The sequence below is a fragment of the Malaclemys terrapin genome, chromosome 10, assembly GCF_027887155.1.
Source record: "Malaclemys terrapin pileata isolate rMalTer1 chromosome 10, rMalTer1.hap1, whole genome shotgun sequence".
NCBI lineage: Eukaryota > Metazoa > Chordata > Testudines > Emydidae > Malaclemys > Malaclemys terrapin.
In genome coordinates this window covers 8,310,307-8,332,867 of record NC_071514.1, presented here as the reverse complement: position 1 = coordinate 8,332,867, position 22,561 = coordinate 8,310,307, and the positions used below count along the sequence as shown (strand labels likewise).

The following is a 22,561-nucleotide window of genomic DNA, read 5'->3' as shown; positions in this document are numbered from 1 at the left end:
GCAGGGGGGTCCGGCAAGGAGTCCAGGGCTGGGACGGGGGGGCAGCCAACATTTTTTTTGCTTGGGGCGGCAAAAAACCTAGAGCCGGCCCTGTTGGTCAGCAGTATGGTTAAGGAGAGTTTCAAGTCAGCTTCAACTGATAACAAAGAAGTCACATTGGTCTCTTGTTCAATAAAAAGGGAACAGGTAAAATAAAGCCTGGACTTTATAGAAATGCAATTACAACTCAGCATCGCTTCTCTGAAGCGATTGTCTTGCTCTCCACAATCTCAGGTTTCATAAAAAAAAAAAAAAAAAATAAAGCTGTCCTGGTTGTGAAGAAGCCCTCTTTAAAACAGGGATCAGCAACCTTTGGCACACAGCCCACCAGGGTAAGCCCCCTGGCGGGCCGGGCCAGTTTGTTTACCTGCCGCGTCCACAGATTCGGCCGATCGCGGCTCCCGCTGGCCACGGTTCGCTGCTCCAGGCCAATGGGGTCTGCGGGAAGCAGCACGGGCTGAGAGATGTGCTGGCTGCCACTTCCCGCAGCCCCCACTGGCCTGGAGCAGCGATCCGTGGCCAGCGGGAGCCGCGATCGGCCGAATCTGTGGACGCGGCAGGTAAACAAACCGGCCCGGCCCGCCAGGGGGCTTACCCTGACGGGCCGCGTGCCCAAGGTTGCCAATCCCTGCTCTAAAATATGAACAGACTGTAACTGATGCAGAATTTACTCTGCAGAGTGCTTACAACAATAGCTATGCCAACTGCCCCACTCCTCTCAGTGAGGGGTTATGATTCAGACACCCAGCGACAATCATTTAAATGGCAACACTGTTAATTGTTTCATCCCTCATACATGTAAGGAGAGGGAGGGTCACAGATCTGCACCACATCCCCTAGATCAGTGGTTTTCAAACTTTTTTTCTGGGGACCAAGTCGAAGAAAATTGTTGCTGCCCACAACCCAACGGAGCTTGAGATGAGGGATTTAGGGAGTGGGAGGGGGCTCTGGGCTGGGAGAGGGGGTTGGGGCACGGGAGGGGGTCAGGGATCTGGACTAGGGGTGCAGGCTCTGGAGTGGGGCCAGGGATGAGGGATTTGGGGTGCAGGAACTGGTTCCAGGTTTAGGGGGGCTCAGGGCTGGGGCAGGGGGTGCAGGCATGAGGGGTTTGGGGTGCAGGAAGGGGTTCCAGGTTTGGGGCAGGGGATTGGGGCACGGACATGGACTTACCTCTGGTGGCTCCCAGTCAGCGGTGCGGACCGTGCTGCACCCCAGAAGCGACCAGCAGCAGGTCTGGCTTCTAGGTGGAGGCATGAAAATGGCTCCGTGTGACTCTTGCCTGCAGCTCCCATTGGCTGGAGCCAGTGCCCAGGGCGGGGGCAATGCACGGAGCCCCGTGGCCCCCCTGCCTAGGAGCTGGACCTGCTGCTGGCCGCTTCCAGGGCACAGCGCGGTGTCAGAAAAGGTAGGCACTAGCCTGCCTTAGCCGGGCAGCACCACCGATGGGACTTTTAACGGCCCGGTCAGCGGTGCTGATCAGAGCAAGGCAACCCAGCGCCTTACATGCTGCAACCCAGTACTGGGTTGCGACCAACGGATTGAAAAACATGCCCTAGATGATGGCTCATTCTGGTGCCACAAGTGGCTGGTGTTTAGGAGATACCATCACTTATTTACCTTCCTGATTCAAAGAGGCAGCAAGCCCAAAGACCGGCCCTGGAGATATTCAAGCCCCACTGAGTGGAGCCAAGCAGCGCATACCATCATATTATGAGTATCTGTCCCTTCCCCAGTCTGACTCCTGCATTCAGAAATATCACTATGACCATATTATAGATGTGGGAACAAACATTCGCCCCTCGCCTCAACCCATCTAATCTCCATTCCTCTCCCAGCAGAGACCCTGGTCTGTGTGGAGAGGTCTCTGCACAGCCTGGGGCCGGGACACCAGCTTAGCCCTGACCCAGCCTGTGCCCTGATCTAGAGGAAATACAGTTTCATTTTCATTCCAATCAGCATCTCATTTCATGTTATGTCTGTGTTCGACTTGGGACAATAGGATGCCTGAGATGGTCCCCACCGCCCTTGTGTTTAGCTGCCCACTGCGTGCCTGACCCTTTTTTGCCACCCTTGCAGCCACATTTCCCAACATACTGCACGTTAAAGCGTCACGAGGACAAGACGACTTACGGGGGATTGTCACATTTCCGCTGTCTGAATCGGGCACCGGTGCCACATGTCCGGCTGCACATGCTCCATTGACTCCACATGCTCCAGTCTCCATCGACGTGCTCAGGAATGGGAGTTTTACTGACGCATTCCCCAGCTCGGCACCACTGAAACACAAGGATGGTAGCACAGCACAGGCAAAGGCCCCTGATCCCGCAGACACTTGTGCAAGGAGTTAATAAGACTATTCCCAAGCATACACTCACGCATGTGTGCCAGCGTTTGGAGCTTCAGAACTAAGGAAAGCAGGACACGCTTTGGTTATGGCTGGAAAAAAGGAAGTGACGTGTGGAAAACGGAGCTTCGTCTTCAACCAGTGTAAACCAAAAGGGTTTACAGTGACTGCAGGATGGAGCCCTCTGTTGTAACTTGCACAATAACACAGACGATTACCTAAGCAATTCATAGATTCATAGATTCCAAGGCCAGAAGGGCCCATTGGATCACTTAGTCTGACCTCCTGTAGAACAGGCCATAGAACAGTGGTTCTCAACCTATTTGCCATTGTGGGCCACACATGCAGATCGCTGTGTGTTATGTGGGCTGCATTCACACAGTATATATACTGCCTGTATGGCCCTGAGGATGTTCCATGGGCCGCAGCTGTGTGCTGACTGGGCTCCAAGCGGCCCACAGATTGAGAACCACTGCCACAGAACTTCCCCAGAATAATTCCTAGAGCAGATCTTATAGAAAAACATCCAATCTTGTTTTGGAAATTGGCAGCGATGGAGAACCCACCATGACCTTTGCTTAACGGTTAATTAACTTCACCTTATTTTCAGTCTGAATTTGTCTAGCTTCAACTTCCAGCCACTGGATCAGGTTATGCCTTTCTCTGCTAGACTGAAGAGCCCGTTATTAAACATTTGTCCTTGTAGACTGTAATAAAGTCACCCCTCAACCTTCTCTTTGTTCAGCTAATTAGACAGAGCAGCTTGAGTCTATCAGTTAAGGCAGGTTTTCTAATCCTTTAATCATCCTTGTAGTTCTTCTCTGAACCCTCTCCAATTTATCAACATCCTTCTTGAATTGTCGACACCAGAACGGGACACTGTATTTCAGCTGCAGTCAGACCCATGCCAAAAACAGAGGTGAAATAGCTTCTCTGCTCCTATTGGAGATTTTTCTGTTTAGTCATCCAAAGATCTCATTGGGCCTTTTGGCTGCAGCATCACACTGGGAGCTCACAGTCAGGTGATTATCCACCACAATCCCCACATTTTTTTTTCAGAGTTACCTTTTCCCAGGATACAGTCCCCCATTGTGCAAGTATCAGCTACAGTCTGTTCCTACATGAATACATTTCCATTTATCTGTATTAAAATGCATACTGCTTGCTTGCACCCAATTTACCAAGATATCCAGATCACGCTTTATCAGTGACCTGTCCTCTTTGTCATTTACCTCTTATTTACCAATTTGTGCGTCATCTGCACACGCTATCAGCTGTAAACTTCATTCAGATACTAGGACTTAATCCACACTCTCGGAAGAAAGTGGGTTCAAGAAATTGTATCCAAACACAACACCTTCATTACAATGGTTTCTTACTGCACCATTGAAACAGTCTGGGCCTAACTCAGTTACACTCCTATATAACCTTAGTGATTCCAACAGGATTGCACTGGGTTGTAATTAAGGGTTGAATTGGTCCATTTTCTTGATCTATGGGGGATGTAATACAATAAATCATTTGGAGCTAATGTATTCAACAAAAGCACATGGGCTAAAATTCTTTCCATCTCCTGCACTTAACAGTAAGTACCAAAGAATTTTTAATTAATTTATGTATCTTTCATATGCAACCAGAAAAAAAAGATACTTAGTTTCCAGCTTTAGCAACAACTCCCTAAATTAATCTCCCTCATCAGGTGAAATTTCAAGTCTAAAATCTACTGACAGTTAATGGTCTAGCATGGAAGTCAGGTATTTGAGTAATGACTGACATGCAATAGAGACCTGCTAATACAGGAGTTTATTTTCTTTTCCATTAACCATTTTCTCCACCACACTGAACTGTGGAAAGTCCAAATATGCCCTAGCCATCTGGCTAAGTCTGCAGGGCCCACTAAACCCAGAAATATTCCTAGGCAGAGGTCTTAAAGAAAAAAACCCCTAACTGAATTGGAACTCATTACGAGCTACCGTCTGTAACTGCACCATTATATTGGCATAACTCTTGCCCTTCCTCCTCCTCCTCCCACAAAGTGTCTGTTTAAACCCACCTGCTACATCATGTCTCACGTTTAGGGCCAGATTGTGCTACTCTAACTCACCCTGAAAAGTAACATTCTCCTCAAAGAGTCCCATTGAAATGAATGGAACTGAAGAGTATCTTACTACACGACGAGTTACAGTTGGCCCTTAGACTGTAAATTCTTCAGGGCAGGGACCACCTTTTCTTCTGTATTTGTACCTAGTACACTGGGGTCTTGATTTCTGTTGCGATCTCCAGAGGCTACCGCAATACACATCAAAGAAAAGAAAAATAACTTAATGCCATTTAATCCAGCTGTTAATCCAGCAGCTTGTACAAATCAATCAGAACAAAATAAGGGTTTTTAGTAAATCTTTCAGATCCTGGAAACATCAGTCCGCAGACAACACCATAAAAAGCAAAACAGCGGCAGAGCATTTTGCTTACCTTGTCTGCGCCACATTCTGTGCCATCCAGGGGGGGGTCCAGCTTGGTTTTACAAGACGTGTCTCCTTCCACCAAGCACCACAGCCCAGCACACATCAAATGCTGCAATCACAAGGCCAAGAAGTGCGGTTATTGCTTCTGGAGATGTCAGCTATCATTATGGGATACGCTGTAAAGTTCGGTCAGTCTCTCTAATGTGAATCCAGAGGCATCTGGTTGGTTTTCGAGCTATTATTTTTTAAGAAGAAATTGACGCTGAACGGGGGAGGGAGGGGTGGAAACACGAAAGAGATCAATGGATGCAGATGCATGAAAAAAGTGCATCATTTAAACACATTTCTTTTCATAGGAATATACCCAGTCAAGCTACCAGTGAGTCACTTCATTGTTTTTAATAACATACGAATAAATAGAATATGGGCTACATGGGCAATCCCTGCTGAACTTCTACCTCGCCAAATCAGCTAGCAATTTCTCAAAGGTTTCATGGTATAAGCAGGTCTTGACGGGGGCGCTGAATGAGGACAGGGCTGCAGCCTCATAGTCTAGTTTGGAGACAGCGTTCCATGCAGCATGGGAGAAAGCATGAAAGTCGTTGTGTGAGAATTGGACAAATGAGCGATGGTTGGCAGGGGCAATGCAATAATATAAAAAAAGCAGATAAGCAGGTCCTGATGGTGAGAAGAGGCATCTTGAATGTGATGTGTGGGAGAAGGAGGAACCGAGGAGATGTGAGAGAACCAGCAGAAAAGGGCTAGAGATACATTGCATCTCGACACCAGACCTGAAATGCACTCTGGCTACCATTAACACGACTGCTCTGTCTGATCAACGGACATTACTGGGATACTGATTTTCACCATGTTTGCGTGACCTGTCACGTCAGAAAAGTTTTCAGAATTTGGGGGGGAAAAAATCCAAGAAATAAAGGTCTTTAGATCTTTCACGTTTTCTGAAACATCCACCCTGCTCTGCAACCTGTATAAGTGGATGATTTGAACAGAATGTTATGTTTGCACCAAAAAAAAAAAAAAAAATTAAAATAAATAAATAAAAGCTACATTTCTTTCCACTATTGTTCACATTTCACTGTAATGGTAAAAAGATGAGAAGCTTGGCTCTACTGCCAGCTGGTCTTGTCAAGATTTATTGCACCTCATTAAATAGTTTGAGTCAACACACTTGAACCTTATGATTCTTCCACAATGTAATAATATGTGTGCAGACACATGTTGGTATGTATATATCAAATATGCTTGCACAGCACAGAGCATAATAAATGGAAGAGAGAAATCCTGCCATAAAGGGAGATGGGGTTGAAAGTACTGAAAAACCGGTTATCACAGCAGTATCTACATCCTGTTTTAACGTCACATTTTCTTCTGGAATGAGGATTTTGCATTATTTAAAGCAAAAGAACATTTAAGAAAGCTATAAGCAGAGCTTGGAAGCACAGCGCTTGTTAAATAAAAGCCAATCAAAGAGTTTTCATGGCATCCAGGTCTCCTTGAGCGGGCTCCTGTGAAACAGGAGATGGATTCTGCTATTTGTACTGAACTATCAGTAATTATCACTTTTTCCAAAGTTCTTAAATTTCTTTGCAAACATCAATTAACCCTCAAGACATCTTATACAGTAGCAATACATTAGCCACATTTTATGGATGGGTACACGAAGGCATGGAAAAGTTAACTCACTGCCAGACAATACACAGCAAGTCAAGAATAGATTGTGGGAACTCCAAATCCCAGTCCCTGTGCAAGACAACCCTTCCTCCCTGTTGGGTTTGCACAGGATTAGAAATCGGGTGGATTAGCTGTCCCATTTCATTGTCAGAAAGTGACACATTGCGTACTAGCAATTAAACCTTTACACCAACCAATGTATTTTCCTTTACATCTAAGATACTGTATTGAATTAACATATTTTATTGTATTAGGGCTTTATATGGCACACTGGCAGCTAGAACACAGCTGAGTTATGAAGACTTATAGATCACACTTTATATTAAGGTTTTACTTATCAATGGTTAATAAAGAACTGATAAATAATTAATAGATGTATAAGTACGTTACAGACTTTAGTACCAGATTATTTAAGCACAACAGTAGAAGGTGTTATACACACACTTACAAGCTATGGTTTTAAGCAACCTATTGGCCCACTGGACTGTATAAACTATGCCAGTTGATTAGTCATTTATTAAAACATCTATTAATAATTTCTCAACCCTTCATAAACAGAACCTAACTATAAAGCATGACCGACTTTACGAAAAAGAATTCATTGTCCCAACAGGCTCGCTGTTCTCCCTAGATGACTGTGGGCAGGGATGTTTCCAGAGCCGTATCTGTGACTGTTGGTTCCAAATCACCGTAGGGTAAGACTGCTAGCTGAAACGAAGGGCGAGGGTGGAACTGAGGGATGCAGACAGACTGGCATCATTTTGGTATGCTTCGGCCCTTCTCCTCCAAGCTTGGGTTGCTCACTGTACATTTACATGGCATACTCCTTTCGGCAGTGCGCAGAGTACGTTCACTGCTCAACCAGCTAGCACAGCAGTGCAGACGGTGAGGCACTGCTTGGGCGAGTAAATTCATGCCTAAACCCTGTGGGTATGCACCCTATACGGCTCTCTACACACCCAAGCAGGGCCTTGCCTGTTTACGCTGCTATTTTTAGCTGTGTAGTATCCTGCTGCCTCTCTGCTGCTGGCACCTTTCCCCGCCACAGGGAAAGACTCTGGCGACAGAAGCAGTGGGAAAAGGCTCCAGCAGCTGCTGCCAGAGAGTTTCCCCGCTACCTCCCCACAGCAAAAGCCTTACACTGACGCTCAGAGCGACATACCGCCATGTCGATGCAGCCTGCTTTTCGCTGCGCCGTGTAGCGCCACATACCCTACATGCTGATGCAAGGGGTGTGCAGTGGAGACGTACTCTTAGTCTCACAGATTTTTAAGGCCAGAAGGGATCATTATGTTCATCTAGACTGCAAAACACGGGCCAGAGAACTTCATCCAGTGATTTATGCATCAAGACCATACCTTCTATTTGAGCTACCGTGCATCTTTTGGAAAGACATCCAGTCTTGATTTTAAAGATTTCATGTGATGGACAATCCACCACATTCCTAACTAAACTCTTCCAATGGTTAATTATGCTCACTATTAAAAAAATGTGCTTTATTTCTAGTCTTGGATTTGCCTAGTTTCATTTCCAGCCACTGGATCATACAGTCTATGTAAATTACACTGGGCTAAATCCTGCCCTTAGAACATAAGAACAGCCGTACCGGGTCAGACCAAAGGTCCATCTAGCCCAGTATCCTGTCTACCGACAGTGGCCAATGCCAGGTGCCCCAGAAGGAGTGGACCAATGGACAATGATCAAGTGATCTCTCTCCTGCCATCCATCTCCATCCTCTGACAAACAGAGGCTAGGGACACCATTCCTTACCCATCCTGGCTAATAGCCATTAATGGACTTAACCATCATGAATTTATCCAGTTCTCTTTTAAACGCTGTTATAGTCCTAGCCTTCACAACCTCCTCAGGTAAGGAGTTCCACAAGTTGACTGTGCGCTGCGTGAAGAAGAACTTCCTTGTATTTGTTTTAAACCTGCTGCCTATTAATTTCATTTGGTGACCCCTAGTTCTTGTATTATGGGAATAAGTAAATAACTTTTCCTTATCCACTTTCTCCACATCACTCATGATTTTATATACCTCTATCATATCCCCCCTTAGTCTCCTCTTTTCCAAGCTGAAGAGTCCTAGCCTCTTAATCTCTTCTCACATAGGACCCGTTCCAAACCCCTAATCATTTTAGTTGCCCTTTTCTGAACCTTTTCTAGTGCCAGTATATCTTTTTTTAGATTAGGAGACCACATCTGTACGCAGTATTCGAGATGTGGGTGTACCATCGATTTATATAAGGGCAATAATATATTCTCAGTCTTATTCTCTATCCCCTTTTTAATGATCCCTAACATCCTGTTTGCTTTTTTGACCACCTCTGCACACTGTGTGGACATCTTCAGAGAACTATCCACGATGACTCCAAGATCTTTTTCCTGACTTGTTGTAGCTAAATTAGCCCCCATCATATTGTATGTATAGTTGGGGTTATTTTTTGCAATGTGCATTACTTTACATTTATCCACATTAAATTTCATTTGCCATTTTGTTCCCCAATCACTTAGTTTTGTGAGATCTTTTTGAAGTGCATCACAGTCTGCTTTGGTCTTAACTATCTTGAGCAGTTTAGTATCATCTGCAAAGTTTGCCACCTGTTTACCCCTTTCTCCAGATCATTTACAAATAAGTTGAATAGGATTGGTCCGAGGACTGACCCTTGGGGAACACCACTAGTTACCCCTCTCCATTCTGAGAATTTACCATTAATTCCTACCCTTTGTTCCCGGTCTTTTAACCAGTTCTCAATCCATGAAAGGACCTTCCCTTTTATCCCATGACAACTTAATTTATGTAAGAGCCTTTGGTGAGGGACCTTGTCAAAGGCTTTCTGGAAATCTAAGTACACTATGTCCACTGGATCCCCCTTGTCCACATGTTTGTTGACCCCTTCAAAGAACTCTAATAGATTAGTAAGACACGATTTCCCTTTACAGAAACCATGTTTACTATTGCTCAACAGTTTATGTTTTTCTATGTGTCTGACAATTTTATTTTTAACTATTGTTTCGACTAATTTGCCCGGTACCGACGTTAGACTTACCGGTCCGTAATTGCCGGGATCACCTCTAGAGCCCTTTTAAAATATTGGCGTTACATTAGCTAACTTCCAGTCATTGGGTACAGAAGCCGATTTAAAGGACAGGTTACAAACCTTAGTTAATAGCTCTGCAACTTCACATTTGAGTTCTTTCAGAACTCTTGGGTGAATGCCATCTGGTCCCGGTGACTTGTTACTGTTAAGTTTATCAATTAATTCCAAAACCTCCTCTAGTGACACTTCAATCTATGACAATTCCTCAGATTTGTCACCTACAAAAGCCGGCTCAGGTTTGGGAATCTCCCTAACATCCTCAGCTGTGAAGACTGAAGCAAAGAATCCATTTAGTTTCTCCGCAATGACTTTATCGTCTTTAAGAGCTCCTTTTCTACCTCTATCATCGAGGGGCCCCACTGGTTGTTTAGCAGGCTTCCTGCTTCTGATGTACTTAAAAAACATTTTGTTATTACCTTTGGAGTTTTTGGCTAGCCGTTCTTCAAACTCCTCTTTGGCTTTTCTTATTACATTCTTGCACTTAATTTGGCAGCGTTTATGCTCCTTTCTATTTGCCTCACTAGGATTTGACTTCCATTTTTTAAAGGAAGTCTTTTTATCTCTCACTGCTTCTTTTACATGGTTGTTAAGCCACAGTGGCTCTTTTTTAGTTCTTTTACTGTGTTTCTGAATTTGGGGTATACATTGAAGTTGGGCCTCTATTATGGTGTCTTTAAAAAACGCCCATGCAGCTTGCAGGGATTTCACTTTAGTCACTGTACCTTTTAAGTTCTGTTTAACTAACCCCCTCATTTTTGCATAGTTCCCCCTTTTGAAATTGAATGCCACAGTGTTGGGCTGTTGAGATGTTCTTCCCACCACAGGGATGTTGAATGCTATTGTATTATGGTCACTATTTCCAAGCAGTCCTGTTATAGTTACCTCTTGGACCAGCTCCTGCGCTCCACTCCGGACTAAATCTAGAGTTGCCTCTCCCCTTGTGGGTTCCCGTACCAGCTGTTCCATGAAGCAGTCATTTAAAGTATCGAGAAATTTTATCTCTGCATTTCGTCCTGAAGTGAAATGTTCCCAGTCAATATGGGGATAATTGAAATCCCTCACTATTATTGGGTTCTTAATTTTGATAGCCTATCTAATTTCCCTTAGCATTTCATCATCACTATCACTGTCCTGGTCAGGTGGTCTATAATAGATCCCTAATGTTATATTCTTATTAGAGCAAGAAATTTCTATCCATAGAGATTCTATGGAACATGTGGATTCACTTAAGATTTTTACTTCATTTGATTCTACATTTTCTTTCACATATAGTGCCACTCCCTCCCCGCACAACCTGTTCTGTCCTTCCGATATATTTTGTACCCCGGAATGATTGTGTCCCATTGATTGCTCTCAATCCACCAGGTTTCTGTGATGCCTATTATATCAATATCCTCCTTTATCACGAGCCACTCTAGTTCACCCATCTTATTATTTAGACTTTTAGCATTTGTGTACAAGCACTTTAAAAACTTGTCACTGTTTATTTGTCTGCCCCTTTCTGATGTGTTAGATTCTTTTTTATGTGAATGTTTATCATCTGATCTGGCCCTTACATTATCCTCCTCCATCCTCTGCTCCTGACTAGAACCTGGAGATTCTCTATCATTAGACTCTCCCCTAAGAGAAGTCTCTGTCCGATCCACATGCTCCTCTGCAGCAGTCGGCTTTCCCCCATCTCCTAGTTTAAAAACTGCTCTACAACCTTTTTAATGTTTAGTGCCAGCAGTCTGGTTCCACTTTGGTTTAGGTGGAGCCCATCTCTCCTGTATAGGCTCCTCCCATCCCAAAAGTTTCCCCAGTTCCTAATGAATGTAAACCCCTCCTCTCTACACCATCGTCTCATCCACGCATTGAGACTCTGAAGCTCTGCCTGCCTACCTGGCCCTGTGCGTGGAACTGGGAGCATTTCTGAGAATGCCACCATAGAGGTCCTGGATTTCAGTCTCTTCCCTAGCAGCCTAAATTTGGCCTCCAGGACATCTCTCCTACCCTTCCTCATGTCATTGGTACCTACATGTACCACAACCACCGGCTCCTCCCCAGCACTACACATAAGTCTGTCTAGATGCCTCGGGAGATCCGCAACCTTCGCACCAGGCAGGCAAGTCACCATGCGGTTCTCCCGGTCATCACAAACCCACCTATCTACGTTTCTAATGATCGAATCTCCCATTACTAACACCTGCCTTTTCCTAACAACTGGAGTTCCCTCCCCCGGAGAGGCAACCTCAGTGCGAGAGCCAACCCCAGCACAGTCTGGAAGGAGGGTCCCAACTATGGGAAGGTTTCCCTCTGCTCCCATTGACTGCTCTGCTTCCCTGGGCCTTTCATCCTCCTCAACAGCACAGGGGCTGTCTGACCGGAGGTGGGACAATTCTACAGTGTCCCGGAAAGCCTCATCAACATACCTCTCTGCCTCCCTTAGCTCCTCCAGTTCCACCACCCTGGCCTCCAAAGTCCATATGTGGTCTCTGAGGGCCAGGAGCTCCTTGCAACGAATTAGGGGAACCTTAGATGTACAATTGCACACAAGGGCAGGGGAAAGAACAGAAAGTCATAGAAATCTAGCAGCCTTATGTATGAATTGAGTTGCCAGCCAGAATTTATCCAGAGTTCACAAGATGTGGTAGGCAATAAACTCAGTTAACATGTCCAGCTATGTACCATGAGCTGGGGGGGATCGTTGGACATAGCTAACCCTCAACAGGTACGTGTGTATGGGCAGAATTTGTTTCAATGAAGATACCAAAATACAATTCAATTCATCGATAGGACTGGCACAAATACTCAATCAGACACACATGCTTACATAGAAAAATACTCTGAAAAAAACCTTTATCATCAACATCAACCTTCCTGAAATCTCCTGATTCAGGGATAGAAAACAGGATTTTTATAGAAGCCTTATTTTTGACTCCTAATAATAAATGCAAAGCATACTTCAGGAAAGAGTTACAGAAAAACGTGATAATTACACTACAGCTGGGTTCTACTGCCACACCATTACAAACCTTAAAATCTCGTTAGTGTCATGCCATGCGTCTATGCCATAAAGACACTCAGACAAAGATTAAACCATCAGCTGTGGTGCATTATCATGTTCATTTCAAAAGAGATCATACACCCTCTTCAGCTAAAATATAACCGCAAACAAAAAAATCTCCATTAAAAAGTCATTTGCATTCAGTGTTGCTGGGGACTATTAAAATGAGAAATGGCAGGACTTGACAGAAAGATTATTTGTATATTTGAGTGGCAATTCAAAGCACAGATTGATGTACAATAGGTCATGAAAGTTGCCGTACTACAGTTAAATTGTAAATTCAGCATTTGGCACTGGAAAGCAGGTCTGTCGGTGATGAACAGTCTCCTCTTTGAATAGGAAACTATTGAAGCGGTTGGGAATTTTCTCAACACAATGTTTTTTCATTTGAAAATGTCCATTTGTCAAAACCGAAACTGTGCACAGGAAAGGGTCTGTTTCGACCAGTTTCCGGATTCAAAAAAATTGACAAAGTAGTTTTGAAATTGTCAAAACTTCTTTTCGCTTTGAAATTTACACACAAAAATAAAGTACATTTTTTTAAAAGGTTGAAATAAAAATGAAACATTTCAAAGTGATCGAAAGGCAACATTTCAATTGACCCAATCTGGAAAAAAAAATTGGATTATAAATTCATGAACATTTTTGAGATTTCAACTTTTTCGACTCCCTTCAGGTTGGGAAAAAATTAAAGATCTCAAAAACTCAAGTGGGAAGAGAAAATCCATAGCATTGCATAGCACTAGAAACTATAGTCGAAGGTTGTGTATGTGACACACTGTTAGGAAGCTGAGGAGGTGGTCCAGCCACCAGAGAATTACATTTATTATAGATTGGGGACTCATTATGCCAGGTGTTGTACACATACTTAGTATGAGACAGCCCCTGTCCTATCTAAACTGACAAAGGGTGGATAAAGGAAGTATTATCCTCACTTTACAGATGGCGAATGAAGGCGCAGAGGGATTAAATGACTTGCCAAAGATGGCAGAGGGGGAAATTGCATCCAGATCTCCCGAGTGTCCAATTTAGGGTTTTAAGCCATAAAACCATCCTTCCTATGCTAACTGAATTTCAAGGTAAGAATGGAGACAGCTCTCATAAGATCCACATAGAAGGCGACATGTGGTTCCTCCCTACTCAGACTTGGTTCTCCATCCCTTTCATAGTGTGGGCCAATTCTGGAGAGAGAGGTTACCTTGTGTAGACCACTCCCATTAGTCAGCACAGAATATCATTGTACTCAGTACCTGTCAGGAAGCACTCAGAACCTCCCAGGATTTGGCCCCTAATGACATGAAGTAACTTCCAAATCTGTGATGTTATCATGGTCCATGTGGTTCTCTTGCCGCTCAGAAATAATCCTGTGGAAATTGCTAAACTTTCTGCATTTTCCTGGATTAGGAAAGAAAGGAAGGATTCCAGTCTCTAGAGAACTAAATAGCTCCAGCTGCACACTGGAACCAACAACCTCTTATTTCTGCCATCAGAGTTAAACACCATGAAACTGTTTCTGTCGTCATAGAGAGGGGATTATGGGGATGGAGTAAGAAAGAGTAAATAGCCTTAAGGAAGGGGAACAAGTGAAAACTATATAAAGTACACAGGGAGAACTGCTTTTAAATACATTAGTTTTCAATGGAGCATCACAGCACTTTAACTTTCTCACGGTTTTGGCTTGGCAAATAGTTAACTGTAAGCTGTGCCCATGTGCAGAATTCCAGTTAACACCAATTAAACACAAAACAATACTGTAATGAGACTTGCATAGAAATTTACATCTTCAAGGTATTGTGCACACTTTCTCTAAGCCTTTCAGCACAGCTGACAGGTAGGAATTCACCTCCCCATTTTACAGGTGAGAAAACAGGTGCAGAGAAGTTAAGTCCCAAATTTTCTGTCACGGCTTCTAATTTGGTGGTGGTGGGGTAATCTCCACCACCTACAGACGGGTAATAGAAGGCATCAAGGGTCTGCATCTGCCATTGATATTTGTTAGAGCTGGAGGTGTTCAACAGCACTGAAAACTAGGTCCTAGGTGTCAAGAGCTGGACACTCAAAAGTAGAAGCACACAAAATTGGAGGCCACTTTTGAAAATCTAGGCCGAAGTGGGCTGTCAACTGCAAAGGTGGGATAAACACCTCAGTGGCTCTCTCTGAGTAATCCATAGAAGTTCCAATATAGGGCAAGTGGAGCAAAAATCACCAATGAGAGGGGTTTTTCCAGACGTGACAGGCAAAGGATGAGGAAGAGCTGCATGCTATCCTTTTCAGCAGTGCAGGAACAATAGGTTCCTGCTGAGTTTGTATTTCATCGAGACTCTGAACACCAAACTCCGAAGGCTCACTCACTTGGGGTCTTTTTTAGTGAACGAGAAAGAATGGGCCCCTTTTATTCTGTGCTAGAAAGGCAGGACTTTCACAGATGTATGAAAGTGAATCACAAAGAGGACAGGCATCCCACTTGATGAACAGCAATCAAAGAATCTCTCTGAGATGTCACCAGAAGAAGTCTTAAAAAAGAACCATCGTAATTTTCACTATTTAACAATTAGCTATTTCTCCAGTACATTTCAAAGTACACCCACACGCTGTCCTTTTAGCATATAAAGTGCCCGGCTCTGATCACCAAGTCTATAGCTGATTCTCCTCTCCGACTAGTTTCTCAGACATGAAATCAATGGAGTTACAGCTTGATTTACACTTGTGTGAGCGAGTGGAGAATCACCAAACATTCAGAAAGTGTACCGAATCCAAGGGATTAATTTAGTTCAAGAAGAAATAATCCTTGAGTTAACTGCTTTCCAGTGCTATAATTTCAGTTGCAGAAATGCCTGAATTCAACAAAGTTGTTGCCTAGACTCTTTTTAATGCTCTTTATCAGGGAAAACATAACAAAACAAATGCTGTGACAATGAAGTGGATCATGCTAAGTTCAGTCTTCTGCATTAGATGACTTTACGTGTATTTATCTGGCTAGCAACATGTGGAGGCCATATGAAATATACTGGGTTCCATGGATACATGGAGTGCTACCAAGGGCTTCTCTGTTCCCAAAAACCAAAACTGAAGAATAAAAACCCTTCCCATGAGAGCTGCTCTTTCTTTTAGAGAGAAAAGACAACCAAAAAAAAAATCCACCAGGTCTTCGAATGGTAACTACATGGCCATGCCACACTCGCCACGTAAATATTCGGCTGTTGTAAGTACCAATCCCAAGATACGACTGAAACTAGCTTTCATCTTCAATCAAGTCACTTTTTAATAGCAGTAATTCTACAGGACAGCAAGAGCAGCCCACGGCTCTTCATCATAACAACATCTTAGCAACTGTAGCTACAGCATTCCAAAGGCCTCCACGCAGCTGTGCGACACTTTCTCGGGGCGTCCAGGACTGAGAGTCAGCAAGCGACACCTCTGCCTCAGTGAGAGGGAGTTTTTTGCGTAGTAGCTGAGTGTCAGCTCCCTGACCCTGCCAGCCCTTCAGCCAGTCAAGCACTCTGCTCTGGGCTCTGCCAGCCACGACTTTGCCTGGCAGGCACACACTTGGTGTACCCCTGTCCCCAAACTCCTCAAAAGCATCCTCCGGTAGCATCCAGCCCCAGTCCCTGGACACTCCCAGTAATTAGCAGGCTCACTAATCCCAAGGGAACAGTGCACATACACCAGCTTGTTTGAGTCAGCGGAGTAGCAGCTCGCATACAACAATGCAGTACTGTCATCTATTTATAGTAAGAACAACTGTACGTTGATTAACAAAGGTAAAAATTGAGGCGACATCAAGCAAAGCTAATAAGAACCACAGGTTACAAATAAAACAAAGCAAGTAAAGTACGCTTCTAGTAGACTAAGATGTAACTGTAACAGACTAACCTTCTCACCTAAGCCTTTTCTTGCAGCATGGCTACCGAGGTTGGCTGAGATCCTGTTTCCATGGGTAGAACCGCACCACCTGGTTACCCCTTTAATTTGGCCCAGGCCTTATTAGCCACAGTAATCCCAGCAAAGTCAATAAGGATACGTCTACACAGCAAAAACCATTGTGGTGAGTCTCAGAGCCCAGGTCAACTGACTCAGGCTTGTAGGGCTCATACTACAGCACTAAAAATAGCAGGATAAATGTTCAGGCTCAGGCTGACGGCTGGGCTCTGAGACCCTCCCCCTCGCCAGGTGTCAGAACCCAGGTTCCAGCCCAAGCAGGAACATCTACACTACTAGTTTTAGACTCATAGTGTGAGCTCTACGAGCCCAAGCCAGTTGACCCGGGCTCTGAGACTCACTGCGAAGAGTCTTATTTTTTTGCAGAGTAGATGTACCTTAAATCCACCCATGTGACTCAAGACTACTTGTATATGCAAAGGTTGCATGATTGGGCCCCTGATTAGCAGTATTTCTAGAGAACTGCGCTTGTCCATCTATACCACATAAAAGACATGCATGGTCAAGATTTCCGGAAGTGACTAGTGATTTTGGGTGCCCACCCTGAAACACCTTAAAGGGGCCTCGTTTTGATGTGGGGGCTCAGCAGTTTCTGAAGATCAGTCAGCTATAGGTCAGGCACTCAAAACCTGAGGCATTCAAACTCACTTATTTTTTAAAATCTTGGCCATGGTCTCCGCTTCGAGGCATTTAAGTTCTAATGCAAGACACACAACAGGATACAAGAGACTGACACAGGCAGAAGATGGAGAAGACTCCGCCTGGAAATCAATAACGGAAGGGCTAGCTAAAGGAGGGTTGTGTTTTCAGGAGTACAAAGGATGAGAGTGGGTGGTTGGCAAACGAGCAACGGGAGACTTTGCCAAGCACAGAGGGAAGGAATGAAAAGAGGAGTGAAGTTTCTTTTCAAGGACCATTTCCCGCCCCCATTATTGGAGACTTTGAGGAGAGGGAAGAGGTGAGAAAAGGAATGTCTATAATTTTACTGAGTTGCAGTGTTTTTCATTCAAACCAATATATTCATGTACCATAGATACTATTTTATTGCAAGGAGCTAATTCTATTCTATTTCTTATATGCCAGAGATGAATGCAACAAAATCAAAACATGGGAAGATAGTATTAATGAGTCTGTAAACTAAATTTTATGGCTAGGAAGCCTGGACCTGTAACTGATCTTTTCTGTGTCTTAGATCACATCTCAGAGAAGCACTCAGGATTCATAGAACCATAGGCATTAAAGATGAAAAAGACAACCTCATCCATCTCCCTGTCAGTGCAGAATTATTTTCACACCATACATGTTCTTGTGCTTTGTCAAATCTAGTTTTCAATGTCTTAAGTGAGAGGACATGGAAAGATACTGCCATGATTTCTTTAGAGAGGAATAACATGCTATACCTCTTTAAATACATAATGCAATGCTGTGTGCGGTGTAGCTGCAGCCGGGTCAGTCCCAGGATATTAGAGAGACAAGGTGGGTGCGGTAATATCTTTTATTGGCCCAACCTCCGTTGAGGAGAGAGACAAGCTTGGCTTGTACGGCTCGAAAGCTTGTCTCTCTCACCTCCAGAAGTTGGTCCAATAAAAGATATTATCTCACCCACTTCGTGTCTCTAAAGCAATCACGTCCATATCTTTACCAGCTCAGAATCCAGATGAGCAAATGGACCTGGCACAAGACTGAGGAAGAGAGTAATTCATTGAATGAAATGGGGGAGGATTTCTGTGTTACTCTACGGATTGTGGTGTGTGTTAAAGGGGCTGCAGATAATTGACCAGTGTCAAAACTAAAATGGTTGTACTAGGATAGATATATGCAGCCCAAAAAACAGTCCAGTTTATAAGCACACGCCCTCTATGCTATGGCTGACACAAGAGTTATCAGTCCCATAACTAGGATGTCACAGTCCTCCAAAATCCACACTCTGCGGCCAGAGCCACAGCATGGGCATTCTAGGGCCAGGTCAGCGGCATGGCTATGCTTTTATATCTGCTAACTCAGGCACCCGTATCCTGTGCAGAACAAACCTGCCCATGGCACAGTCTGTTCAAAGGGCAGTAGCTAGGGTCCCACAGCCAACCTGACGGCTCCCGCTTTAATGCGGCTTTTGCAACCCTGACACAAAGCCTATGTCCCCATTCTTGCAAGACACCCAGAAACTTCATCTCCTATAGGTTTCAATGGAAGCTTTGGGCACCCAGAACCTTGCAGTATTCGACTCTAAAATCACATAGGGCTTGTCTATACTTATGCGCTGGTTCGGCGGCAGGCAATCGAACTTCTGGGTTCGATTTATCGCGTCTAATCTGGACGCGATAAATCGAACTCAGAAGTGCTCCCCGTCGACTCCGGTAATCCTGCTCGCCGCGAGGAGTACGCGGAGTCGACGGGGGAGCCTGCCTGCTGGGTGTGGACCGCGGTAAGTTCGAACTAAGGTACGTCGACTTCAGCTACGTTATTCACGTAGCTGAAGTTGCGTACCTTAGTTCGATTTGGGAGTTTAGTGTAGACCAAGCCTTAGGCTCTGCGTTCAGTATAGAGAGTGTACACTTTTTTGTTTTGTTGTTTTTTTTTTGTTGTTTTTTTTTTAAAAAGAAGCAATGTTGTCTGTCAAACATCCCTTAAAAGCTGGGAAATTAAAAGAGTGAAGTCACAGATCAAATTTCTTGGCCATGGGAAATGAGAAAAAGGATAGTAAAAATAAATATTGTGTGTATGTATCTATGTTCAGATGTGGTTGGGAAGATTATGGGAGTTTTCTCTTGAAGTCTTTTGCAGATGGGAAGTACCCAGAGGCTGATGGGAGAGGTCTGAGAGCCGGCTTGCTATACGGTGTTTGCAGGCTGACATTCAATAGCATTCTGGCTAATTTAGTTGAAGTTCAGACTTCAGCTGTAGATGCCACATCACAAGGCTACACTAATTCTCTCCCCCACCCCAACACCCAACCTTATGTCTTAATAAGAAAATGAAGGATTTCCAAACCCTCGAGTGCCTGATTCTTAATGCGCCTCTATTATTTTTAAGAGTTTATTATTTTTATATTCTTAAATTGACACATTGTATTTTTATAGTTTGATTTTGGTTCCCCTCTCTTTTTATATATATATATATATATATATATATATATAGATAGATATTTTAAACCACTGCACCAGAATGCGTTTTGACAGCCTTCCAAAATGAAACACGTACAAAAATTTCTGAAGCATTCCAATAATTGTAAACTGGGCTGTGCAGTGCAGTGCAATGCAGGCAGGCATTCTGCTTCTCTCTCTCTCTTTTTTTTTTTTTTAAAACACAAAGTATTTCCACTGAAAAGAAGGGGGAAAATGGTCTGTCTTGCAATGTACAGAAGCCGTGAAATAGGATGCTTCTGTTTCATATAAAACAGACAAAATGAAAATAGTTGTGCTTTTAACAACCCACGTTAGGAAAACTATAAAATATAGGAGGGCAATTAGGTAAATTATTAACTTTACTTTTAAAAAAGAAAATCTTCTCATTTTACTTTGCAATTGCCAAGCATGTAGCCTGCACGTTTTAACAAAACCAATCCCATCCTTTACTGCACTGCTATTAATAATTATTACTACATTTATAATTTATACCATACCCACAGTATATATGTATTTTACAGACACATCTGTTGACACAGTCTCCGCCTGTACAGAGGCTGATTTGTATCCTGCTATTGCAGAGATACAATTGGCTTACAATCTTAGTACGAGTTTTTAATCGGTACTCACCACATACCGTAGTATTTACTAACATGAGTCTTGAACTTGCATTTGACTCTCCTCAGGCACATTCTGCAACCGCACAGAGCCCCATTGATTTAGTGGGGCGCAGGGGGTTCAATCCCATAGATCTCTTCACGGGATCAGGACCACAGATAGTCCCACTGATGTCACACAAATTTGCTTACCTATGTTTCCCAACAAGCCTTTGATTACGAAAGCTGAAAGGATTTTTAAGATCCAATTTACTGACACTATTTGTGCTCTTCCTTTATTTTTTGTTTTTTTTTTTGTTTCCATTTTGTACAGCTTGATAATGGAAACGGGCTAGTCAGTTTCATTTTTTCTTACAGTCATTTTCATTCTCAGGTTCTCAGTGCTGCAATGTTTCAATTGTGGATGCTGGAGAGGAAGTTTATTTGTTTAAAAGCAACTGCAATTTAAGGAAAATGATGGCACCATTCCTACAGGTCTCAGATTTTCTAAAAGCTTGTTTACTCAAAATCTCAATTCTGGGCTACATTTGAGTTAATAGCATCCCTTGTTAAGCAGAAAATCTCTTTGTAGCAATGTTAATCTCTACATGCCATTTTAGTCTAAGCGCAGTTTTGACTCAAAACAATACTGAAAGATAATGGTTATGTAAAAACCCGCAAAAATGCGTTAATAATAAATAAGCCAAAAGGCATATAAAACGGAAAGCCAAACACTGGATATAAGAGATACAAATCACATTTTTTCCATAAATATAATGTCAGCCCAAAAGCCTCTGTTAGTAGGCATGCCAGCTTGAAAAATAAACCCAGTGCTCATGATTAAACACACAAGTGTATTTTCACATGAGTTTGTGAACAATGTGTTCCTGTGTGTTTCTGGTGCAGACACTTTATCCCAACTGTGAGAGATGCAGCCATGAAGGTTTTCTTGCCTTCCATTCTGTGGACAGCATAATAAAGAAAAACGCACAAGGCCTATTCACCACTTAAATCCTATATTGACAGCTTATATGGGAGTTGAGTAACACCTATGCTTTTTGCTGGTCTTCTGCACAGGGCCTTCTACCCATAATACTAGACTTACAAGCATGGGAGCGGATCTGGGAAGTGGCGGTCAGTCAGGCCACACTGTCAAATGCCTTGCAAAACCTGGGATGTAGGTGGACAGAACACAACATCGTAAGGCACCAATGCCTGGCTGGATGATACAATGAGTTTTAAAAGGTGGACTCCTGTTTATCTCCTATTGCACATCATACTGTCTGTATCTCATGGCTATTCAGTGCAACACTGTCATCCCCACAGGCCCACTTTTCAAACCCTCACTCAATCAGTTCGATATTTGGTAATATGACAGTAGCTTTATTCCTATAAAACAAGCATTACCGTGCCAGATTCTAGATGGGCCACATGTCCTTCCATCAAGCAGCACTATGCTATAAACAAGGGCTTGATTCTGATCTCCCACTAGTTTTACAGCAGTGTTATTCCATTAGCTTCAACTGAGTTACTCCTGGTTTACACCAATGTAAGTGAAATGAGAATCAGCCCCAGGGACATGGCAAATTCCAGAACCAGATTTGATTTATGTCAGAACCCAGCCTTGCTGGGGCTAATTAGGGATTATTCTGTTAATAACTCCTGAAAACATCTGGGGTGAAATCCTGTCCTTTTGAAGTCAACAGCAAAGCTCCCATTGACTTAGGATTTCACCGTGGGGCCCTGGACACATCTATCCCCTGATTCTGTGCAGTGTATACCCTGACAATGTTCAGACTTTACAGAAAGAAGGGTTAATGGAGAGCACCAGGTAAACAGACTTCCCCATAACTCTCCCGGCATTTGCAAATGGATTGGATCTATGTAACCCAGACATAGCTATGAAGGGTACATCTACACGGGGAAAGAAAGAGCTGCGGCAGTGAGTCTCAGAGTTCAAATCAGCTGACTCAGGCTTGCGCTGCGGACTCTAAATAGTAGTGTAGACATTCGGTCGCAGGCTAGAACCCAGGCTCTGAAACCCAGAGAGAGGAGGCTCTCAGACCCAGCTCTGCGGCCTGAGCGGGAACATCTGCTCTGCTATTTTTAGCTCAGCAGCGCAAGCCGAAGTCAGTTGACCCAGGCTCGGAGACATGCTGCCGTGTGTCTATTTTTGCTGTGTGGACATACCCAAAGTGGCTCCCTCACGAGCCTT

At 43.7% G+C, this 22,561-nt stretch overlaps 1 protein-coding gene across 3 annotated transcripts in view; it reads right to left on the bottom strand.

The window, feature by feature from the left end:
* ADAMTS17 (ADAM metallopeptidase with thrombospondin type 1 motif 17) overlaps nt 1-22,561 on the bottom strand; it is a 264,395-nt gene that overhangs the window by 117,582 nt on the left and 124,252 nt on the right. For all 3 annotated transcript variants that reach the window (XM_054042918.1, XM_054042919.1, XM_054042920.1), the window contains exons 11-12: nt 4,856-4,957; nt 2,170-2,315 (exon numbers count right to left, since the gene is read on the bottom strand). In XM_054042918.1, coding sequence (XP_053898893.1) covers nt 2,170-2,315; nt 4,856-4,957 — 248 coding nt within the window. The remainder of the gene's footprint in view (nt 1-2,169; nt 2,316-4,855; nt 4,958-22,561) is intronic.